General features: G+C 51.0%; 6 protein-coding genes across 6 annotated transcripts; 3 read left to right on the top strand and 3 right to left on the bottom strand.

Moving 5' to 3' along the window:
* Positions 1-869: 869 nt before the first annotated feature.
* BZA70DRAFT_266856 (uncharacterized protein) lies at positions 870-2,827 on the top strand (the record flags this gene model as incomplete). Its single annotated transcript, XM_064911063.1, has 3 exons — positions 870-992; positions 1,088-1,330; positions 1,385-2,827. 3 exons carry the CDS (start codon positions 870-872, stop codon positions 2,825-2,827), a joined length of 1,809 nt encoding a protein of 602 aa, XP_064768769.1.
* Positions 2,828-2,967: 140 nt separating this feature from the next.
* On the top strand, positions 2,968-5,089 carry BZA70DRAFT_276924 (PIG-X). Its single transcript, XM_064912372.1, has 4 exons — positions 2,968-3,352; positions 3,443-3,576; positions 3,649-4,109; positions 4,175-5,089. The coding sequence occupies exons 1-4, from the start codon at positions 3,194-3,196 to the stop codon at positions 5,065-5,067; spliced, it is 1,647 nt and encodes a 548-aa protein (XP_064768768.1). The 5' UTR covers positions 2,968-3,193; the 3' UTR covers positions 5,068-5,089.
* Positions 5,090-5,109: 20 nt separating this feature from the next.
* On the bottom strand, positions 5,110-6,668 carry BZA70DRAFT_139904 (RmlD-like substrate binding domain-containing protein). Its single transcript, XM_064909623.1, has 8 exons — positions 6,382-6,668; positions 6,241-6,322; positions 6,022-6,173; positions 5,913-5,964; positions 5,704-5,857; positions 5,551-5,647; positions 5,425-5,491; positions 5,110-5,369 (listed from the first exon to the last, which is right to left on the bottom strand). The coding sequence occupies exons 1-8, from the start codon at positions 6,494-6,496 to the stop codon at positions 5,153-5,155; spliced, it is 936 nt and encodes a 311-aa protein (XP_064768767.1). The 5' UTR covers positions 6,497-6,668; the 3' UTR covers positions 5,110-5,152.
* Positions 6,669-7,288: 620 nt separating this feature from the next.
* On the bottom strand, positions 7,289-9,291 carry BZA70DRAFT_299072 (eukaryotic translation initiation factor eIF2A-domain-containing protein; the record flags this gene model as incomplete). Its single annotated transcript, XM_064914642.1, is given in 4 exon segments — positions 7,289-8,771; positions 8,791-9,081; positions 9,140-9,209; positions 9,267-9,291. 4 exon segments carry the CDS (start codon positions 9,289-9,291, stop codon positions 7,289-7,291), a joined length of 1,869 nt encoding a protein of 622 aa, XP_064768766.1.
* A 975-nt stretch (positions 9,292-10,266) lies between these two features.
* Positions 10,267-12,950, bottom strand: BZA70DRAFT_266852 (HORMA domain-containing protein; the record flags this gene model as incomplete). Its single annotated transcript, XM_064911062.1, has 5 exons — positions 10,267-10,569; positions 10,637-10,803; positions 10,927-11,743; positions 11,888-12,737; positions 12,766-12,950. The coding sequence occupies 5 exons, from the start codon at positions 12,948-12,950 to the stop codon at positions 10,267-10,269; spliced, it is 2,322 nt and encodes a 773-aa protein (XP_064768765.1).
* Positions 12,951-14,155: 1,205 nt separating this feature from the next.
* On the top strand, positions 14,156-19,963 carry BZA70DRAFT_237637 (glucan synthase; the record flags this gene model as incomplete). The annotated part of the gene is made up of 3 exons (XM_064910421.1): positions 14,156-14,461; positions 14,580-16,775; positions 16,841-19,963. 3 exons carry the CDS (start codon positions 14,156-14,158, stop codon positions 19,961-19,963), a joined length of 5,625 nt encoding a protein of 1,874 aa, XP_064768764.1.
* Between the last annotated feature and the right edge of the window lie 564 nt (positions 19,964-20,527).

Genomic DNA, 20,527 nt, shown 5'->3' with positions numbered 1-20,527 from the left:
AGTCTTTTGATAGATAGGATTCATCTAGAGGTATTCTGCTGCTCGTATTAGTTCTGTTAGACGCAGTGTAAGTCTCGCCATTAGGTATATCCCCTTTGAAGATCTCAGTACTACGGCTGTAGGTAAATCAATCTTTTTCTATCATTTCTTTATCCTGTTGAATATGCATGAATGAAGCCGGGGCTATCCAGTAGAGTACACGGTAGCTTTGCGATTGCGGTTCGGCGTCGTCCATTGTATGGGTGGCAAATGCAGAGGTCGAACGTACATCATAGGAATAATCGGAATGGACGTGGCTATCTAGCTATCTAGATAGTCGTCGGTTCGCCTTGGTTTAAAAGAGCGGTTCGATGTTACGTCGCAATATGCTCGCCTTTGCCGGTCGCTCTGTCAGACTGCATTGTTCACAGCTACCGTGGAGGTCTACTACGTGGATAGCTTTGCCAGCCCTGGTCCTTCGCCCTCAGATTTACCTACATTTACTCGCCGAAATATCAGTCATGCAAGATTCTAATATGTAATTCTTTCTAGTAGGTTTTTTTCGTGGAATCCCGCTTTCCTGGAAACATCTGCGTTCTGTCTCTGTTCAGTCATATTTCGTGAAATAGCAAAGCTGCAAATTTTATGAGAGAATACATTTGAATACGTAACTTCCTCGATTTTGCGTACATCATAAGTAATAGTTAGCTGTGCTACTTTGTTCTATTCTCAAGAGTGTCGCGTAAGAAGTAAACCGGCACGTCTATATCATTGATTCATTGATCAACGCAACGAACTCGTTTTTCCAAAGCGAATAACGAAAACACACAAGAGCTATTTCATTCTGGGAACGGCGATTTACTATCATAAACTAAAGAAAACAGAGAGTCATGTCTTCCGAAGTCATTACTGAATTTGAAAGTCTCCTGGCGAGCATGCTGGAACTTCGTCCCCCTGGTGTATCAGGCTCGAAGATTCGCAGGCTTTCAGAGATTGCAATGCAAAATGTTCAGGTAATTATTAGCCCATTGGTGCCCCTCGATGTTAACTATCCACATGCGTGTAGCGCCAAAATACAGATATCTAACTCCTCCTTCATTGCTTCTAGTCTGAATCTGTCTTGATTCAAAAACTATATGCCCACTGTAAAAAGGCAGCGCCGAATTATAAACTCGGAGCATTGTACGTTGTCGACGCGATCGTCCGCGGATACTATGATGAAGCGCGGAAACTCGAGACTGAGCCATCTGCTTCGTCGCCTGAGGGAACACCAGCTGCCGCAGTGTATCATATATCCGATGTCATTGACAGCTTGATTGTCGACAGTACTTCAGCACCAGCTGATCAAAAGGTGAGCTCTATAACAATTTCTTCTCTCGCGGGAATATAGTCTAACTTTTTCCAGGATAAAATCGTCAAGCTGATTGATATCTGGGAGCGTGCGAGCACGTTCTCGCCTCAATTGCTCGAGACTCTCCGGAGCCATTTCTCAAAGTCAAGCTCCACCACTCCACCACGCCCGCCTCCTGCATATCTTGTTGGAGCTGGAAACGGCAGCGCACCAGCGTCATCAGCTGCTGCTCCCCCCTCGGCTCCTGCTCCGTCGACATCCTCCATCCTCGAGGCTTTATCTAGCATATCCAAGCCGAGCAGCAGTGCTCCTGCACCCGCTCCTGAAAAGCCTGCCGGCACTCCATCTCTCCAAGATATCATCTCGTCGGCGACCGGAAATACCAGTCACCCGCCTCCGGCTCCGGCGCCGGCTCCCAAGCTAGATTTGGCCAGTTTGCTGTCGAGCGCTACGCAAGGTGCTATTCCTCCAGCTCCTGCTACCTCGAGCGCCCCTCCCGCTCCTGCTGCTCCCGATATGGCTTCACTTCTGCCGCTGCTTTCTGGACAGCAGCAACAGCAGCAGTTCCAACAGCCGCCAATGTCGATCCCTGGGTTCCCTGCTTTCCAGGCCCCACAACCGCAAGCGCCCACTGGTGGTGTCGAGCAGCAGGTGGCTCTGATGCAGCTTTTATTGGCCCAGGGAGTCCCGCTTGCGCAAGTAGCCTCGATTCTCCAGGCAGCGGGCGGTGCTATGCAGATGGCGCAGCCACCAGTGAGCTCGACGCCCTCGTGGCCACCTATGAACTCTGACAGACGCGAGAGAGATCGGAGTAGATCACCGCGCGGCAGACGCTCGCCTGAATACCGCTCGCGCAGTCCTCGCGGGTACAGATCGGCTTCGCCTCCGGGACGAACCTATCCGCGTGCTCCGGTCGAGAAGCGGCCAAGGAACGTGTCGACTGACCCCTCCGTTCCAAGAGGCTGCATCCGGGTTCTGAGTCGCACGCTGTTTGTCGGAGGTGTTCCGGTACACATGTCAGAGGAGAAGCTGATTTCTATCTTTGAGCAGTGCTGCCCGGTCCAGAGTGTGATCATGAACAAGGATAAGCGATGCGCGTTCTTGAAGGTCTACTACAGATCCGATGCGGAGATTATCAAGCGCACGATGGAGACGTACTCGGAAGATGACTACACCCTCCGCTGCAGATGGGGTGTTGGATTCGGCCCCAGAGACTGCTGCGAATACGCAACTGGCGTCTCGACGATTCCCATCGACCGCCTCACCGACGCCGACAAGCGATGGGTCACCACTGCAGAATACGGTGGCACCGGTGGACAGCGATTGGAAGAAGGTCTGGTGATTGAAGAGCCAGACATCGAGATTGGCGCCGGAGTATCAAGCAAGGCAATCAGTCGGCGCATGCCTACGAACCAGGGCGGCGATATGGGACCCAAGTCATCGGCGCCAGACTCCTTTGGCGCGAGAGGCGGCGTGAGACGAGGGCGAAGACGTTAGGTTTTACATAGAGAATAGTTTTCTGAAACCGGGTTTTGTACTCATTAGTGTATTTTGTATTTTGTATTTTGTATTTTGTATTTTTGTAACTCGAGAATCAGGTCCATAAAATGGCGAATATATTCGTAGTCCAAAGCAATGTCAGCAATAGTGTAATACGAGGGGTTTGTGTAGTTACCGGAGTAGGGTTGCCTTTGTTGCCAGCCAGCCTGTAGATTAGAGATTACTGTCGACAGCCAACAACAAAGGCTGGATACACGCTCAGCAGACGCAATTAGCGCTCAATTTTGACTAAAGAAGGGTCATTTGCATCTTTGCGTTGGAAGAAAAGAAATCTACAGCACTACAAAACAAACAGACACAAAGATGGCCGCCATCCGACAACGGCACACGTTCATCGTGCACGACAGTTTCCGGGACACGCCCGAGACACTGAGTCTCACGCCCGAGAGTCTGGAGATGAAGACCGTGCCGGGCGCGCGGCAGGACCGGTATATTGTCTCGAAGCAGCTTGTTAAGGAAAAGGTACGAAGAATTGCATTGCTGAGGCCGGGTGGTTGGGTCCGAATCTGGTTTGAGATGTTGGATTTTGTTTGCTGATATTGATGGTGGTAGGAGATTCTGGATAGTTTGGAAAGCGTGCGGATTGAGATTGGGTCGAGTGAGAATTACGCTCATTTGTCGCCGTTCGACCGGACAATACAGTGGGGAACTCACATCACTGTTGTTCCCGTGGAAGGGTTTGATTGGTAAGAACGAATGGCATTCTCTTGCATGTTTTTGAGACTGCGCTGGTGCTCACATACTGCCCAATACTTTAGGAATCAATTTTGCAAGTTTGTCAATTCGGCAATTAGCCCCTCGATCCCGTGTATCGGCCAAGACTCGTTCATAAGCCTGCCGTTCGGATACTATCTGTACTCAACCTCGACCGATCTCGCGCCTCTGATTTCTTATCTGGAAACAACATACCCGGCGCTCGATCTCAAGAAAGACGATGAAGCATCGACGGCCGCGATTGCCGATCCCTCGGACCTGCTGACAGCAAGCAGCATAAGTATCTCCTTCTCGAAAGCAGAGGACACAGTGCGGAAATACAAAGGACGGTTGGTGACCGAGATATATTGGCAATTCGGAACTTGGTCAAAGACAATAACCCCAGGTCTCGATGAGGAGAATCACAAGGTTGAAGTGGGGTTTTTGGGGAAGATCAAGGATGATCCGGAAGGTGACGTTGCATTTGGCGGCATTCTGGCGGTTATTGGCGAGAACTCGCAGTTTGGTATGTTGAGCTCATGACCTCAGGAGAGAAGCTTGATACTGAATTCTAACTCTTATGATCTTTAGTGCCGACGCTTTTCGACTTTGCGCCTCGACATAGAGGGGTGCAGGGCACAGCAGTCTACAGTCCCTATTTCCGAACTCCGTACGGTCTCCACCCCAAGCACGTGGTCTCCATCTACGGCGACCTGAACGTGCCGCGGACGATGTCGCACAATTACGTCCAGGACGAGGAAACTGGCGAGTTTGAGGATACGATGGAGAGTGCTACATGCGGTCTGTACGGATACTATATATTACCGAGCTTTATTTTCGTGGACAAGTACCAGATCGCGGACCTGGCAGACGCACAGGCAGGCGGGGTGAAGAGAGTTGTCGGGATCTGGGGTGAGACCGATCTTGAGATTCCGGTGTGGATGGTAGATAAGTGGGGAAGCACGATGCTGCTGGAGCTGATCCCACCGTCGGGAGAGGATCTGGAAGCTTTCACGCAGCAGGTCGATATCGAGATCCCGATGCACTCGCGATACGAAGTGCCTGACTGGAATACGACCGCTGTCGTGCACGATATGCCATGGCCGCTGATATTCTGGGCCTGCGACGGCTCGGACGAGAATTCAATGACCATGGGACCGTTCGACAACAACGGTCTCGGCCTGGAAAAGTACTTTGACCCCGGCACATCGTTCCACTACTTGACGCCAAACATGACAATCAGCTCGCCGGACGCGCACACAGAGCTGATCACAGAGCTGAGCATACCGGTCGTGCCGCTCGAGTCTTACAAGTACGTGCAGCCTTGGACTGTGGTTGTGATTTTGGTGGGATGTTTTTGGATTATTTACAAGGCTATTTGTGGGTATGTACGAGACGGCGGGATCAGGAAGAAAGTGGAAGGAGTGGCGCCGGCTAGTCAAGAGGAAGTGGAAAAGAAGAAGCAGGAGCCAAAGTCGGAGTAGGAGGTTGCAGATATCTCAGGTGATGATATGTAATAAAACTTGAGCACATATGTAAATATCTAGGAAAGAGAAAAGTCGAAAAAAATCATCTTCTACTCGGAAGCAGTCGTCTCTTCCACCACTCTCTAAACTCAACAGCCGAGACATCGATCCCAAGCTCGACAAGCTTCTTGTTCGACAGCCGGCAGTCGTAAGGTCTTGTGACCGTTCCGGAGCGTTGGACATCGTCTACGTTGTCGATTCGCTTGAGGTAGGTGGTTGGGACGTCTAGTAGTTCGGCAAAGATCTCGCATATCTCGTATCTGGCGGTGGTGGAGTTAGAATATTAAGTCCTCTGTAAAGGTGCGGTAGGCTTACTTTGTAAATCTCTCGTCGGCGCTGAAGTGTAGAATGGAGGGCCCTGTGCGTTTTGATATGGCAAGGTCTACCAGGTCGTTACTATGACTGTAGCTCAGACAGTATTCTATCCAAATCAAAACTTACCTGCGATATCCTTGACCACGCGCGCAACATCGTGTGTATTTGTCGGATATCTCAATTGCCAATTATCCATTTCCACGACATTATCCTTTTTTGAGTTCTACACGACGTCAGTGAAGATCTCTATCGTTATAATCAATGACAGGAGATACAGACCAGAATAATGTCAACCAAACAGTTGATAGCCGACTCTGAATCATCGTCAGTGTCGCCGTATAGTACCGGCACGCGAAGCACGATGGCATCAGGGTTTTTCTTTAAAACCGCATTTTCGCCTTCGAGTTTGCTTGATCCGTAAAAGTTTGTGGGACTGAGAGAGCTGGTTAGTAGTGCGGGGAAAGACTGTGGAGAGAGAGTAGACTCACTTGGGCTTGTCTTCCGGCTCGTATGGTGGATTCTGACCGTCAAAAACGTAATCTACCGCGCGTATAAGTCACATTTTTCCTGCTGTCAGAAAGTTCAAAGCCGTCTTACCGGTGGATATATAGATCATTGGAATTTTCAACGCAGCCGTCACCCCAGCGACATGTTCCGAGGCCGCAACATTCAGCAGTGTAACTTGATCCGGTCGTTCTTTCGCAACATCCGGTCTCCGCTCTGCAGCCGAGTGGACTACAATCGCAGGTCTGCATGTTTGTAAGCAACGTTAGCAGTCTGACTACTTTCTTTTAGATAGTGGGCAGCCTAGCGTACTTGGTCGACTGTAACAGACTCTCGACGGCGTCGGGATCGGTTAAGTCAAGTTTCACGATATCACCGCTCGCCCTGGTAAAACCTATACAGAACCAATATCAGCAATAAATCAAACAGATAAATACCAACAGAATACTCTACCCGTGCCAATTGCCTCCCATCGCGGCGTATACTCCACAAACCGCTTCAAAATCGCACGGCCTAGTAGGCCCGTTGCACCGGTAACGACGCATGAACGCGTCGGTTCTGAGGTCATTTTTCCTTCTAGTCCGCTGAAAAAAAAGGGTCAATAAGTAGATCTCCTCGAGATCAATTGTTTCTTCCTGATTATCTACAGCGTCAATGGGTCCGCGGGATCAGATCAGATCAAGACTCGACGGGCTGTGTCCCATCATTTACTCGTTGGGAGTTGCGGGGAAATTGTACGCAACTCATAAACCTCCTCAATAACCACCTTCGCGTATTAGATGGGCACAAATATGAATTCTCAGTTACATTATTCATTAGGAACTAGATGCAATATACAAAGGAAAAAAATACATTGATTTACTCAAAGACAAAGAAAATAGAAAGAGTTCGGAGTTCTGTACAGGTGTAGAAGTATAATTGACATATAACTCACTGTAGTTACAGCATACAACAAGGAGCGAATCGAGTTTTCGAAATGAACAAGTAGAAATGCCCTCCAAACATGACAGACAAGCAAAACGAAGAGCAAAAGATGCTTATTAACAACAAAACGTAACGACGTAAAGATAATGAAAAAGAGCATTGCAATCCAAAGAAATCAACTCGATGAGACTGATATAGATTGGATCGCTGGGAACAAGTTCAGACAAATGAGGGAATTGTCTAATCAAGGTAGTGAGTATATGTTATCGGTGATGATAGGAATGAGATTAAATTAGTAGGAAAGTAGAACAATGGTAGCATTCCAACATATCGTCCCTCATCCACCTCGCTCCGTGTTTTCTCGAATGACCATCCCTATCGCTCTCCTCTTCTATCATTTTTATTATATCTGACAAATTCAAAAAATGCTAGTTCATTATTCAGTCCACCCCAGCGCAGTCAAATCCTTTTTCACAGTGTCCTCGGTCTTGATCTTGGCCAGCTGCGTATCCTCGAGCTTCTCGCCCGCGGCCTGTCGCATCTTGAGATCCTCGATCGCGCGCAACTTCTTCATCAGACCGCGGTACTTCTTCTCGTCCTGCGGATTCTCAAACGTCATGCCGTTCTTGGGAGCAGAAAGACCAGGCGGTGGAGCAACAGGAGAAGCCTCGGCGGTCGCGTTCGAGGAAGCGGTCGGAGACGTCGTCGGCGCGGCATCCTTCTGCGCCTTGTCGGCATCCTCCTTTGCCTTCTTCGCCTCTCGCTTCTTCTTGTTCTTCAACGCAGACTTGGACAGCATCTCGTCGCGCTGTTTTTGCAGGCGATCGGAATCCTGGGGACTGAACGCCAGTCCACCTTCGTCCTCGCGCTTGAAATGCAGCGGCGTAGCACTCCCGCGAGCGTGAGGCGGACGGTACGCGCCCGCCGCCTTCACGGGAGCCTTGACTTCAACCAACGCAGCAGACGCGTGCGCCTCGGGAATGATATCCGCCGAGCGCAGGGGATACGTCTCCGCTGGCTCGGGCCTCCACGAGGCAGCAAACAGCTCCGCCATCTCGTTCACATAGACAAGCTTGCCCGAGACATGGAAGATCTTGACGCCGTTGTCGACACGCAGACGGGGAGAGCAGGTAGCAAACATGAGATATTGCCCGTCGGGAGACCATTCGCAGACACTCGTGTTGGAGCCGTCGATGGTGGCGACTTTCTTGAAATCCGCCAGCCGATCGTAAACGTTGACTTCTCCCTGGAGATTTCCAAAGCCAGCGACAATCAAGTATTTGCCGTGTGGCGAGTAGAGTATGGTGTTGCGCGGGCCCAGAGGCAGCGTACGAATCGTCTCGCCTCGGTTGTTGAAAATCATCGTCTTCGCGGGCATGTATCCGTACACGACCGCAAACTCACGCGAGTCCGGCGACCAGGCGACGTCGTGAATGGGACCTTCTTTATCGAGATCGATCCGGCAGTCAAAGTTGCCAGCGATACCCCGCAGATAGAGATTAGACTCGCCATAATAACTCTTGCCGGTCTGGTCGACTTCGGTCTGTGACCAGACGATCAAGCTCGTACCCAGCTTGTTCCATTTCAAGACCACTTTCTCGGCCTTGAACAACGACTTGCTCGACAAGGGCTTTGCAAAACTGGGCGCGTTGTAGACATTGACAAGCGCCGGCTTTCCCTTGAGCTCTGGCACAAAGACGGCAACGTTATAGCTGTTTCCGGGCGAGAGAGCAAATGATGCGATACCGTCCAGATTCAGCTTTTGGGTCGAAGGAGAACCTAGCTTCGAGGTCTCGAAGAACTGGAGCTCGTTCGGTACAAGTCGGGCGCAGAACTTCTCATCGTACGTGAATTGGAAGTTTCTAGACAAAAAAATTAGCAATCCATAAGTCTTCATCTCTATCTTCATCTCTATTAATCTGGAAGCTGAGAACATACGCCATTGTCTGAGCCTTTTGGACAAACTGCGCCAGATTATTTCCAGTAGCAACCTCGAAAATCTTCAAGTTTGCATGCGGAGGCTGGCCCGATTCAACCTTGAGTGGACGCTCCCAGGTCAATAAGTAGGTGCCCTTAGGCGAGAACGCGAGCTCGTAGACATTGGCCAGTTCAATGGTCTGCAGCGAGCGACCGGTTGAGGATTCGACGACGACGACGGATTCGACGGTGGTGTAGGCAAAAAGGCCACCGAATGGGGAGTAACGACATGTACGGGTTGTACCGGAGGGCCTTGGACAGAGTTAGCTGGGGGTGTATCGAGGTCGTGAATGGAAGAAGGTATTCATACTTTTGGAAATCAGAGACCTCGGCGTAGCGGGGAGCGGAATCTATCAGACCTATGGTCTTTGACGTCCGATCTGGATGACGGGTCAGTATGTCGTAATACGTGAGATATTATTGCGGATCAGACATACAGAAAAGTTGAGGTATTGAAGACATAATGAGGATCTATCGAGGAAAGTGTACTGTATCTGGTCGACGAGTTGGGGTTAGCTTTAGGTTGCACAAGGCAGACGACCGAGATCGAGTGACAGGCTTCAGGAAGCGAAGCGATAATCGAGGACATGATCGACGAAACAAGGACGCAGAGAAAGACAGCAACGCAGAGCGATCGACAGGTGAATTCAATGAATTTTACAGCACCAGTTGAGCCCACCCGGGTACGTCACGCTACCTAAGCTCAAGATCAACGGGAAAGATATTCTTACCTCTGGATTCACCACCGGAAGTAGGCAACAATTGAAGACAGGGGTTGACAATGCAAATCGTTATGCGATAGAGACGTGAAATAGAGCTAGATTTCCGAGATCAAACAAGAGGTCGAGTCGAGAAATGTAGGCAGTAGTTGTGAATTTTCTTTTTTTTAGCAGATAGCAGCCACGTATCAAAAGAAGACGAGACTTGACGACGAAGGAATCAGAAATAAAAACCAGATCCAAGAGATCAATCGTCAAAAAAAGAATATCCAAATATACAAGACTCCTGTTCTCAGTCAGTCGCAACCAGCTGAAAGCAGTGTTCTGGCAGAGTTGAATAAGTTCGAGCCGGCCAAAGTTTTCTGCTGTCCTAATTAAGCCTTTTGCTAGACAGAGACCCGGGATTTGCAACGAGAGAACTGACTGCTGAGACGAGGGGTGTGTACTTTGTGTGTTATGTAATGACACAGTAATAATGTTACAGATGATGACAGAGATACTATGACCCTGGTTAGGGTAACTCAATCACTTTAAGGCTCATTTATAGGCAGCAGTGTAGATCTGTGTTCTATTTCAGCAACTTCTAACGTAATCTGCTCTACAGATCAAGCAGATTTGTGTTATAAATAGCAAAATACAGCAACTATTCCAAGCAAAACACACGTAATGCATGTGTCTGTTGTAAGCAAAAATATCTCTCAGCAAAGATTACTCGCACCTAGCAATAAGTAGGACTGATCGGAGTCTCAACCACACTAATCTTCCGTTTGGGCGGCGTCGAGATCTCCTCGCTTTTGACACTGATCATCCCAAGCCTTTGGCTCAAACTCGTTACTGCGCTCGGCGTACAGGAGTCTATCACCATCTCTGAGTTCGAAGATTGGCTATCCGAGATCGGCTGGCTTCTCTGGCTCTGGCTCTGGCTCTGGCTCTGGCTCTGCTGCGGCTGCGAGGGTTTCGTTGCCTTCTCGACAGTGCCTTGCTGCGCCTTTTGTGCCAGGTTGGAATATAGCAGCTCGGCCTACACGTGAATTAAAAAAATATACCGTCAGCAATAATTAAACTCCCGATCAGCTTCATTCTCGTACGGTGGTGATGATGTTCTCAGCTGGGTTGAAGTATTTCTCAGTAAGCCGCGATCTTATTTCGGGCGTATCGACAAGCTTGATGGCGAATATCACCCCGTCGATAAAAATGACCGCTCCTTCGGCATTTAGGAGACGGAGTATCAACTCAGTTTTGGCTGGCGTGGTCCCTGCTCAGGTCAAGATTGCAATTGTAAGCAAAACAAATAAACTTTCAACTCGATGTCGCAGAGAAAAATTTCATTCCAAAACTCCTCTCCACGTAAAATAAGCAAACAGCGATAGTTGTATACCAAGAATTTTCGCCAGACTGCGGGAAAAATCGTGGCCTTGCCGCAGGCTGCCGTAAGCATCGGAGTAAAGTACCTTGACGGCACGTCTGAAAATACCTAGAGTTGCGATCTTGGTCAACCTCGAGCCGGAAACCATTTTCTCGCCCCCGTATCTGCATGAACTGCAAATAAACTCTATCTTTAGAGCCTCATCCTCGGCATGCTGGAAACCGTAGCAGTAGAGATGCTTCCAAGTAGTACAGCGCGAGCATTCTACGAGGTCAAAGAGATCGTCGTGGGCGTGATAACCACACTCGCAAGTAATTAATAAATTCGCGTTGTCGTCGGCTTGCTCGCTGCCGGGGGAGGACAGAGACGATTGCTGCTTCTTCTCCGACTTGACTGAAATGCCAACCGAATCGGTGGTAGGCGCGGCAACGGCGGGCATGTTAAGCCTGTGTGGCGAACGACGGGAGGGACTAGGTCTCCTAGTGGTAGCCGACATTGCTGACGCTCGGCGCGCAGCTTGAGAAGACCCCGAGCGATGTGGTTGGGGTGAGCTTGTCGCATGCTTCTTCTGCCTCTTGGGTTTGGGTGGCGCAGCACCCCGATTGGCATTGGCATTAGCATTGGCGGCGGGAGCAGTAGGCTTTGTGATTTTCTTTTTCGGGCGCGGAACGTTTGGCTGGTGGTGTTGCTGCGGCGTCAGGGTCTTAATTGACGCGACTGATGCTTTGCCTTCTATGGAAGGCAGAATCGAAGGCGTCTGCAGCTGGGAGTCTAACGCTAGTGGCAGGGTCGCGTCCACGCTCTCGGAATGCACAGAAGAGGGTCGGAACTATTTTTCCCATCAGAGTAAGCTCGTTAGTAGAAATATTCAATCGTCAAAGATAGGAAATAAAAAAAAAATCAATTCGCCAGATGGGGAATGCAGGGTGATGCTAGTTAGCTTGCTTGCCATTGCGCTAAGAGCGTCGCGTACTGGGTCTTCTCTCTTGATCATTTTTGGTGGCGGCGGAGCTACTGGAGAAGGCTTGTCGCGCGACGCGTTCGCACGCGTCTTGACATTGGGAATCCCCCACTTGGGCGACACCACGTCGTCGATAGCTTCGTAAACGCGTATTTGCTTGCGACGAGGAGTAGAGCCGATCTGGCTGCTGCCAGCTATTTGCGAGGCTGCGGGAGTGGCAGTGACAGCTTGAGATCCAGATTCAGGATTATTATTGTTTCGCTCCGGTACGCAGGAGAGATTGAGAGCCACCGCATGCCAGCCAGCCGTAAGGCTACCGACCGATTCGCGAACTAGTGGATCGCTATCCTCGGGAAGGGCGAAATACATTGGGCGGTCGGAAGACGCGTCGCGGAAGCCGGGTGGCTGATAATCCGCGGGACAGGAGTCGTTGAAGACAAGCTGGACAGAGACAAAGCGGGAATCGGGCAGCGGAGGTAGGTTCTGCGTAAGCAGGATAAAGCGGCGCATGAGCTGCTGTAGATTTTTACGGACTTCGGCAGGCCTGACGCCGACCTCGAGGGATGCGCCAGAGGAATGGTGTAGGGCGAGAGAGGCGGGTTCGTCGTCGCGGTAGTCTATAGAGAAAGTGTACGACTCCTGAAGGAGCTGGGGACGCGCGGGGTCACAGAAAACCGCGAAAACGGCAGCGGAGAGGTATTTACGTTCGATGGCATCGAATATGCCACGTTCGAGCCAGTCGAGAAGCAGATCAGCTTGGGAGGAGACACCGCGCTTGAGGAGTTTGAGACGGACGTGGTCGCGTAGAGCGGGGTCAGGCTGGAAGCGCTCGTCGTCGTAGTTGTCGTCTGCGAACAGGCCTCTGTAGAAGCATGAGATTGAGAACTGACGATGGATTACTAGATGAGATTACGTGCCTGAGAAAGGTGAGGCAGCCAAAGGACGCGGAGAGGAAGGTCTGGATGTAGTCCTGGGACACGCGCGGGGAGACGAAGGCCTGCTGCTGGTGCTGGAGCTGGAGCTGGTGCTGCAGCTGAGCAGAGGAGGGGCCGACGGTGCGGAGGATCTGCGCCATTGAGATTATTACAGAACTGGATATAGAATAGAATACAGATCTTGATGAACAAGATTGACAACCGGAGTAGGGGACCGGAGAGCGTGGTAGAGCGGAGTGGCGTCACGACAGATTCAGTCAGGCAAACGCGTACAGCGCGCAGCATTAAATTCCTCTGGCCAAAAATGCAGGGATCCCGACCCGGCCCTTAAGCCGACCCGACCCAACCCTAATTTGCGTTGGGCGGGTCGGCAACGCGTGGCACACGCGTGGAGCGCACAGTTCGCCGCGGAGGCCCCCCAAACCTTCGCGAACAGGAGTCGCCACAGGCTTTTGCAGCGGGCGCGGAGGGCAGCGAGGAAGGTGCCTGGTGCCTTGGATATCGTGGCCGAACAGGAACAGCCCGCGGCAGACACCCCGGAAGCGTGCTCTCCCCGCCACTCCATCGCGCGGTCGTATGCGCGGAGTGATACTGAGCAGCTCAGCCAGGCTGGATTCGGGCGCAATCAAAATATAAATAGAAGGCTGCCACACATAATTTTGCCTCTTTGGTCGAGCTGTACTAAATATAGTTTCTGGCTTGAACCCTGACCCCGAGATCACCGTGTCCAAACCCTGACCCGCGCTCGGATTCCGGTCGCCGCTCTCTCTGCAGGCTCTGCTCAAAACTTCTCGCTCCCCTACCACGCTCCTTCCTCTGCTCTTTTTCTCTTCACCTCTCTTCCTCTCTTTACCTCTACCTCTACCTCCTCCTCCTCCCTCCTCCCATCTCATTGCTTCGTTGCCATCTGCTAGAGCACTTGCTTTGGTGTGTATCCTCCTGCTTTCCTTCTTTACCCCTTCTGCTACACGCGTGTCGGCCCGTTTCCCCTGCGCCTCGCCCTCCTGTCACGCTCTCGCCCGACATCCGCGTGCATCCGCAGACTCCTCTTTCTCTGCTCATCCTTCCTCTCGCGCCTCCTTCATATCATCTATTTCATTTTACTTTCTTTCGCATCCATCCAAACCACATCTCTCCCACCGACGTGACTCCTTTCCTCACGTTGCCAAGTGGGCTGAGGCGCGCACGCGTGAACGCAACCCCCCTAGCCGCTTTACTAACCTCCCCTCCTCCACAGGACTTCATCTACTTTCAAGTGGAGAACTAAAGGTACCTCACTCTCTCTCACATCTTCCTACTCCACTCTTTTCTCTCGCCAAAAACCTATCTAACACCCCCTAGCATCATGGCTTCGCATCAGCAATACGAAGAGGCCCCTGACGGCCAACACCAAGAGTACTATGACGATGGCTATGAGCAGCAGCCCTACGACGCCGCCTACGACAACTACGACCAGTACGGCGCCCAGGCTCAGCAGTACGACCAGGCCGCCTACGCCGACGGTCAGTACTACGACCCTGAGGACCCCGCCCAGGCTGACGCCGCCTACCACCAGGGCGCTGGCTACTACCCTGCCGAAGGCCAGGGCGAATACTACGACGAGCAGTATGGCCAGTACCCTGCCGACGCCTACCCCGCCGCTCCTGCCGACGTCTATGGTAAGCATCTCTCCCGCCCAAACTAAAACTCCGATAAAAGTTTTTCCCTTTCTAACTCCCCTTATAGAAGCCCCTGTCCCCGCTAACGTCCCTTACGCGCGCGTGAACAAGGGAAAGCGTCGTGGTCGCGACTCTGAGGAGGACTCCGAGACCTTCTCGGACTTCACCATGCGCTCCGACATGGCGCGTGCCGCCGAGATGGACTACTACGGACGTGGCGATGAGCGTTACCAGCAGTACGACGATGGCACTGGCCAAGCTCGTGCCTACCGTCCCGCGTCCTCGCAGGCCTCGTACAATGGCAATCGCTCTTCCGGCGCTTCCACTCCCGTCTACGGATTGGACTACCAGAACAACTTTGCCAACACGCCTGCTCTGTCGCGTGAGCTCTACCCGACCTGGACTCCTGACAACCAGATCCCCATCACCAAGGAGGAAATCGAGGACATCTTCATCGATCTTACCAACAAGTTCGGTTTCCAGCGCGATTCCATGCGTAACATGTTTGACCACTTCATGGTCCTTCTTGACTCGCGCGCTTCCCGCATGACCCCCAACCAGGCCTTGCTCTCGCTCCACGCCGACTACATCGGTGGTGACAATGCCAACTACAAGAAGTGGTACTTCGCCGCTCACCTCGATCTCGACGACGAGGTTGGATTCCGCAACATGAAGATCGGCTCCAAGAAGCACAACAAGAAGAAGTCAAAGAGCAAATTCTTCTCCAAGAAGAAAGCCAACGTGACTCCGCAGGTTGCCCCTGCCGAGAACATCGAGCAGACTCTTGAGGAGCTTGAGGGCGACAACTCGCTCGAGGCTGCCGAGTACAGATGGAAGACGCGCATGAACCAGATGTCGCAGCACGAGCGCACTCGCCAGATTGCGCTCTACCTCCTCTGCTGGGGTGAAGCTAACCAGGCCCGTTTCTGCCCTGAGCTCTTGTGCTTCGTCTTCCGTTGCGCCGACGACTACTACCACTCTGCTGAGTGCCAGGCCAAGGTTGAGCCCGCTCCTGAGGGCGAGTACCTGGAAGGCATCATCACGCCTATCTACATGTTCTTGCGTGATCAAGGTTACCAGGTCATTGATGGCAAGTACGTCCGCCGTGAGCGCGACCACAACAAGGTCATTGGTTACGACGATGTCAACCAGCTCTTCTGGTACCCCGAGGGTATTCAGCGCATCATCTTGGAGGACGGCACTCGTCTCGTCGATATCCCCGTCGAGGAGCGCTACCCCAAGCTTCGCGAGGTTGACTGGCAGAACGTTTTCTTCAAGACCTACTTGGAGACTCGCTCGTGGTTCCACATGGCTGTCAACTTTAACCGTATCTGGGTTATCCACATCACCATGTTCTGGTTCTACACTGCCTACCACTCTCCCACGCTCTACACCAAGGATTACAATCAGATGATGAACAACCAGCCCAAGTCGCAATTCCGTTGGTCTGCCGTCGGTCTCGGTGGTTCTGTCGCCTCGCTTATTAACATCGTTGCTACCGTCTCCGAGTGGGCCTTCGTTCCCCGCAACTGGGCTGGTGCGCAGCATCTTACTCGTCGTCTCATGTTCATGATCATCATCTTTGCAATCAACTTTGCGCCTGCTGTCTACATCTTTGGCTTTGTTGACCTCGACGAGGATAACAAGGGTGCTCGCGTTCTTGGTGTCGTCCAGTTCGTCATTGCCATTTTCACCTTCATCTACTTCAGTATCATGCCTCTGGGTTCGCTCTTTGGCAATCTTACTTTGAAGAACTCTCGTCGCTATGTTGCCAACCAGACGTTCACTGCTTCGTTCCCTCGTCTTCGCAACAACGATATGTGGATGTCCTACGGTCTCTGGGTTGCTGTCTTCGTTGCCAAGTACGTTGAATCGTACTGGTTCTTGACTCTCTCCATCCGTGATCCCATTCGCAACTTGAGTACTATGAAGATTGATCGATGCACTGGTGAGAAGTACTTTGGAAAGGTTCTTTGCCGTCGTCAGCCTCTGGTGGTCTTGATCATGATGTACATCACTGATCTCGTCCTCTTCTTCTTGGATACCTATCTCTGGTACATTATCTGGAACGCTGCCTTCTCGGTTGCCCGTTCGTTCTACCTTGGTGTCTCTATCCTCACTCCTTGGCGTAACGTCTTCTCCCGTCTTCCCAAGAGAATCTACTCAAAGGTTCTTGCCACGACTGATATGGAGATTAAGTACAAGCCCAAGGTTTTGATCTCCCAGATCTGGAACGCCATCGTCATCTCCATGTACCGTGAGCACTTGCTGGCTATTGATCACGTTCAGAAGCTCCTCTACCATCAGGTATGCAACAAATTATTCCGAACTATTTTTTTTGATTAGCATCACTAACTCATTTGTCAATATAGGTCCCGTCTGAGCAGGAGGGAAAGCGCACTCTTCGTGCTCCTACCTTCTTCGTTGCTCAGGAAGATCACTCCTTCAAGGCTGAGTTCTTCCCTGTTGGCTCTGAGGCTGAACGTCGTATCTCTTTCTTTGCGCAGTCGCTCTCGACTCCTATCCCTGAGCCTCTGCCTGTTGACAACATGCCCACCTTCACTGTCTTGGTTCCCCACTACTCTGAGAAGATTTTGCTGTCGCTCCGTGAGATTATCCGTGAGGACGATCAGTTTGCTCGTGTCACTCTCCTTGAGTACCTCAAGCACCTCCACCCCTCTGAGTGGGAGTGCTTCGTCAAGGACACCAAGATTCTCGCTGAGGAGACTGGAAACTTCAACGGTGGTGCCAACTCTGAGAAGGAAGAGGACAGCGCCAAGTCGAAGATTGATGATTTGCCGTTCTACTGCGTTGGTTTCAAGACTGCTGCTCCCGAGTACACTCTCCGCACTCGTATCTGGGCTTCGCTCCGTTACCAGACTCTCTACCGTACTATTTCTGGATTCATGAACTACTCGCGTGCTATCAAGCTTCTCTACCGTGTTGAGAACCCTGAGGTTGTGCAGATGTTTGGTGGCAACACCGACAAGCTTGAGCGTGAGCTCGAGCGCATGGCCCGCCGCAAGTTCAAGTTCTTGGTTTCGATGCAGCGTCTTGCCAAGTTCAAGCCCGACGAGATGGAGAACACTGAGTTCTTGCTCCGTGCCTACCCTGATCTTCAGATTGCCTACCTCGACGAGGAGTCTCCTCTCAACGAGGGTGACGAGCCCCGTATCTTCTCTGCTTTGATTGACGGACACTGTGAGATCATGGAGAACGGCAAGCGTCGTCCCAAGTTCCGCATTCAGCTCTCGGGTAACCCCATTCTCGGTGACGGAAAGTCTGACAACCAGAACCACGCTTTGATCTTCTACCGCGGTGAATACATCCAGCTTATCGATGCCAACCAGGACAACTATCTCGAGGAATGTCTCAAGATCCGTTCAGTTCTTGCTGAGTTTGAGGAGATGACTCCTGACAACACCAACCCTTACATCCCTGGCGAGCCTGCTTCTGAGTTCAACCCTGTTGCTATTCTTGGTGCTCGTGAGTACATTTTCTCGGAGAACATTGGTATTCTTGGTGACATTGCTGCCGGAAAGGAACAGACCTTTGGTACCTTGTTTGCCCGTACTCTTGCTCAGATTGGTGGAAAGCTGCATTACGGTCATCCTGATTTCCTCAACGGTGTCTTTATGACTACCCGTGGTGGTGTTTCCAAGGCTCAGAAGGGTCTGCACTTGAACGAAGATATTTTTGCTGGTATGAACGCTTTGCTCCGTGGTGGTCGTATCAAACATTGTGAATACTACCAATGCGGTAAGGGACGTGATCTTGGATTTGGTTCGATTCTTAACTTCACCACCAAGATTGGTGCTGGTATGGGAGAGCAGATGCTTTCGCGCGAGTACTACTACCTTGGTACTCAGCTTCCTCTCGATCGCTTCTTGTCTTTCTACTATGCTCATCCCGGTTTCCATATCAACAACTTGTTCATTATCTTGTCTGTGCAGTTCTTCATGCTTGTGCTTTGCAACATTGGTGCTCTTGCGCATGAGACTATTTCTTGCTACTACGATAAGGACTTGCCTATCACCGATCCCGAGATTCCTATTGGTTGCTACGAGACTCAGCCCACTATTGACTGGGTCAAGCGCTGCATTCTGTCTATCTTCATTGTCTTCTTCATTTCGTTCATTCCTTTGATTGTTCAGGAAGTGATGGAGCGTGGAATCTGGCACGCGGCTAAGCGTCTCTGCAAGCACTTTTTGTCTACGTCGCCATTGTTCGAGGTCTTCGTGTGTCAGATCTATGCTCACTCGCTTTTGACTGACTTGAGCTTTGGTGGTGCGCGATACATTGGAACCGGACGTGGATTTGCGTTCACCCGTATTCCGTTCTCTGTGTTGTACTCTCGATTTGCTGGACCTTCGATCTACTTTGGAGCCCGATCGTTTGCGATGCTGCTGTTTGCGACATTGTCAATGTGGAACGCTGCGTTGCTTTGGTTCTGGCTTTCGCTGTTTGCGATGTGCGAGTCGCCGTTTATCTACAACCCGCACCAGTTTGCCTGGACTGATTTCTTCCTCGACTACCGTGATTTCATCAGATGGTTGTCTCGTGGTAACACCAAGTGGCACAAGAACTCGTGGATTGGCTACTGCCGCCTTGTTCGTACCCGCATCACTGGATACAAGCGCAAGACTCTTGGAGACGAGTCCGAGAAGGGCGTTGCTGATGTTCCGCGTGCACACTTTACGACTATCTTCTTTGCTGAGATTGGTGGACCCGTGATTGTTGCTGCTGCGGTTGTTGTGCCGTACTTCTACATCAACGCTCAGACTGGTATCTACAACGCCACTGAGGTCAACTCTGTCTTGCGTCTTGTTATCTGCGTGTTTGGACCTATTGTGATCAACATGGGCTGTCTCGCTGTTTTGTTTGGTCTTGCGTGCTGCGCTGGACCTATTATGGGACTTTGCTGCAAGCAGACTGCTGCGGTGATGGCCGGTGTTGCTCACGGAGTTGCGGTTATTGTTCAGATTGTGTTCTTTGAGGTTATGTGGCTGTTGCAGAACTGGGAGTTCCAGAAGGCGCTCTTGGGTATGATTGCTTCGGTTGCTGTCCAGAGAGTGATTTTCAACTTCTTGACTGTTACTTGCCTCACTCGTGAGTTCAAGCACGATCATTCCAACCGCGCTTGGTGGTCCGGAAAGTGGTACGGCAGCGGTATGGGCTGGGAGGCCTTTACTCAGCCGTCGCGCGAGTTTGTGTGCAAGGTTGTTGAGTTGTCGATGTTTGCCGGAGACTTTATTCTCGGACACTTGCTGTTGTTTGTGTTGGGACCCGCTGTTTGCTTCCCGTACATTGACAAGTGGCACTCGATGATGTTGTTCTGGCTGCGACCTTCGCGCCAGATCCGCCCTCCTATCTTTTCGCTTAAGCAGAACACGCTCCGCAAGCGCATGGTTCGCAAGTACGCGACTTTGTACTTTGGATTGTTTGTGCTGTTTATCGTTTTGATTGTCGCTCCTGCTGTTGCTGGTGAGTTTTGATTTTATTTTATGTGTGATGATTATGAAAAAGAAGCTAACATGATGGAATAGGTAAATACATGCCTGATGACTTTGCGGACAACCTTGGAAGTACTTTCAAGGGACTTGTTCAGCCTAAGGGACAGGACAACAACGATACGTGAGTGACACTGATGATTATTGATAATGATGAAGAAAGAGATGGCTAACGATAGAATATAGTGGTCCTAACGCCCCTGCCTGGGTTCTGTCGTCGTTCAGCAGCATGTCTAAGGCCGCTCACTCGACGTCGTCGTGGTCGCGCGACTCTGAGGCGGAGAGTGCTACTTCCGCGTCATAAACGGAGGAGGAGAAGATAGGACTCAGTCATTCTACGATCTATGGCTGAGGTCTATAGTTCTTCAGAAGAAGAATAACGAAAGGGGTAAATAAGAGAAAAAGGAAAAAAGGCAAAAAAAGAGAAGAAGGAATGAATGGTTGGTCAAATAAGGATTGGTCGACTGTTTGGGCAAGTGTTCTTCGATTACTATTATTATTGTTTGTGTTTTTGTGCTTTTGTTCAAGGAGATAACGGGAAATGAGAAA

This window comes from Myxozyma melibiosi (genome assembly GCF_037950935.1).
Source record: "Myxozyma melibiosi strain Phaff 52-87 chromosome Unknown BZA70scaffold_4, whole genome shotgun sequence".
Lineage (NCBI taxonomy): Eukaryota > Fungi > Ascomycota > Lipomycetes > Lipomycetales > Lipomycetaceae > Myxozyma > Myxozyma melibiosi.
Note: the sequence above shows the minus strand (reverse complement) of the source record. Positions and strands in the feature narration are given on the sequence as shown.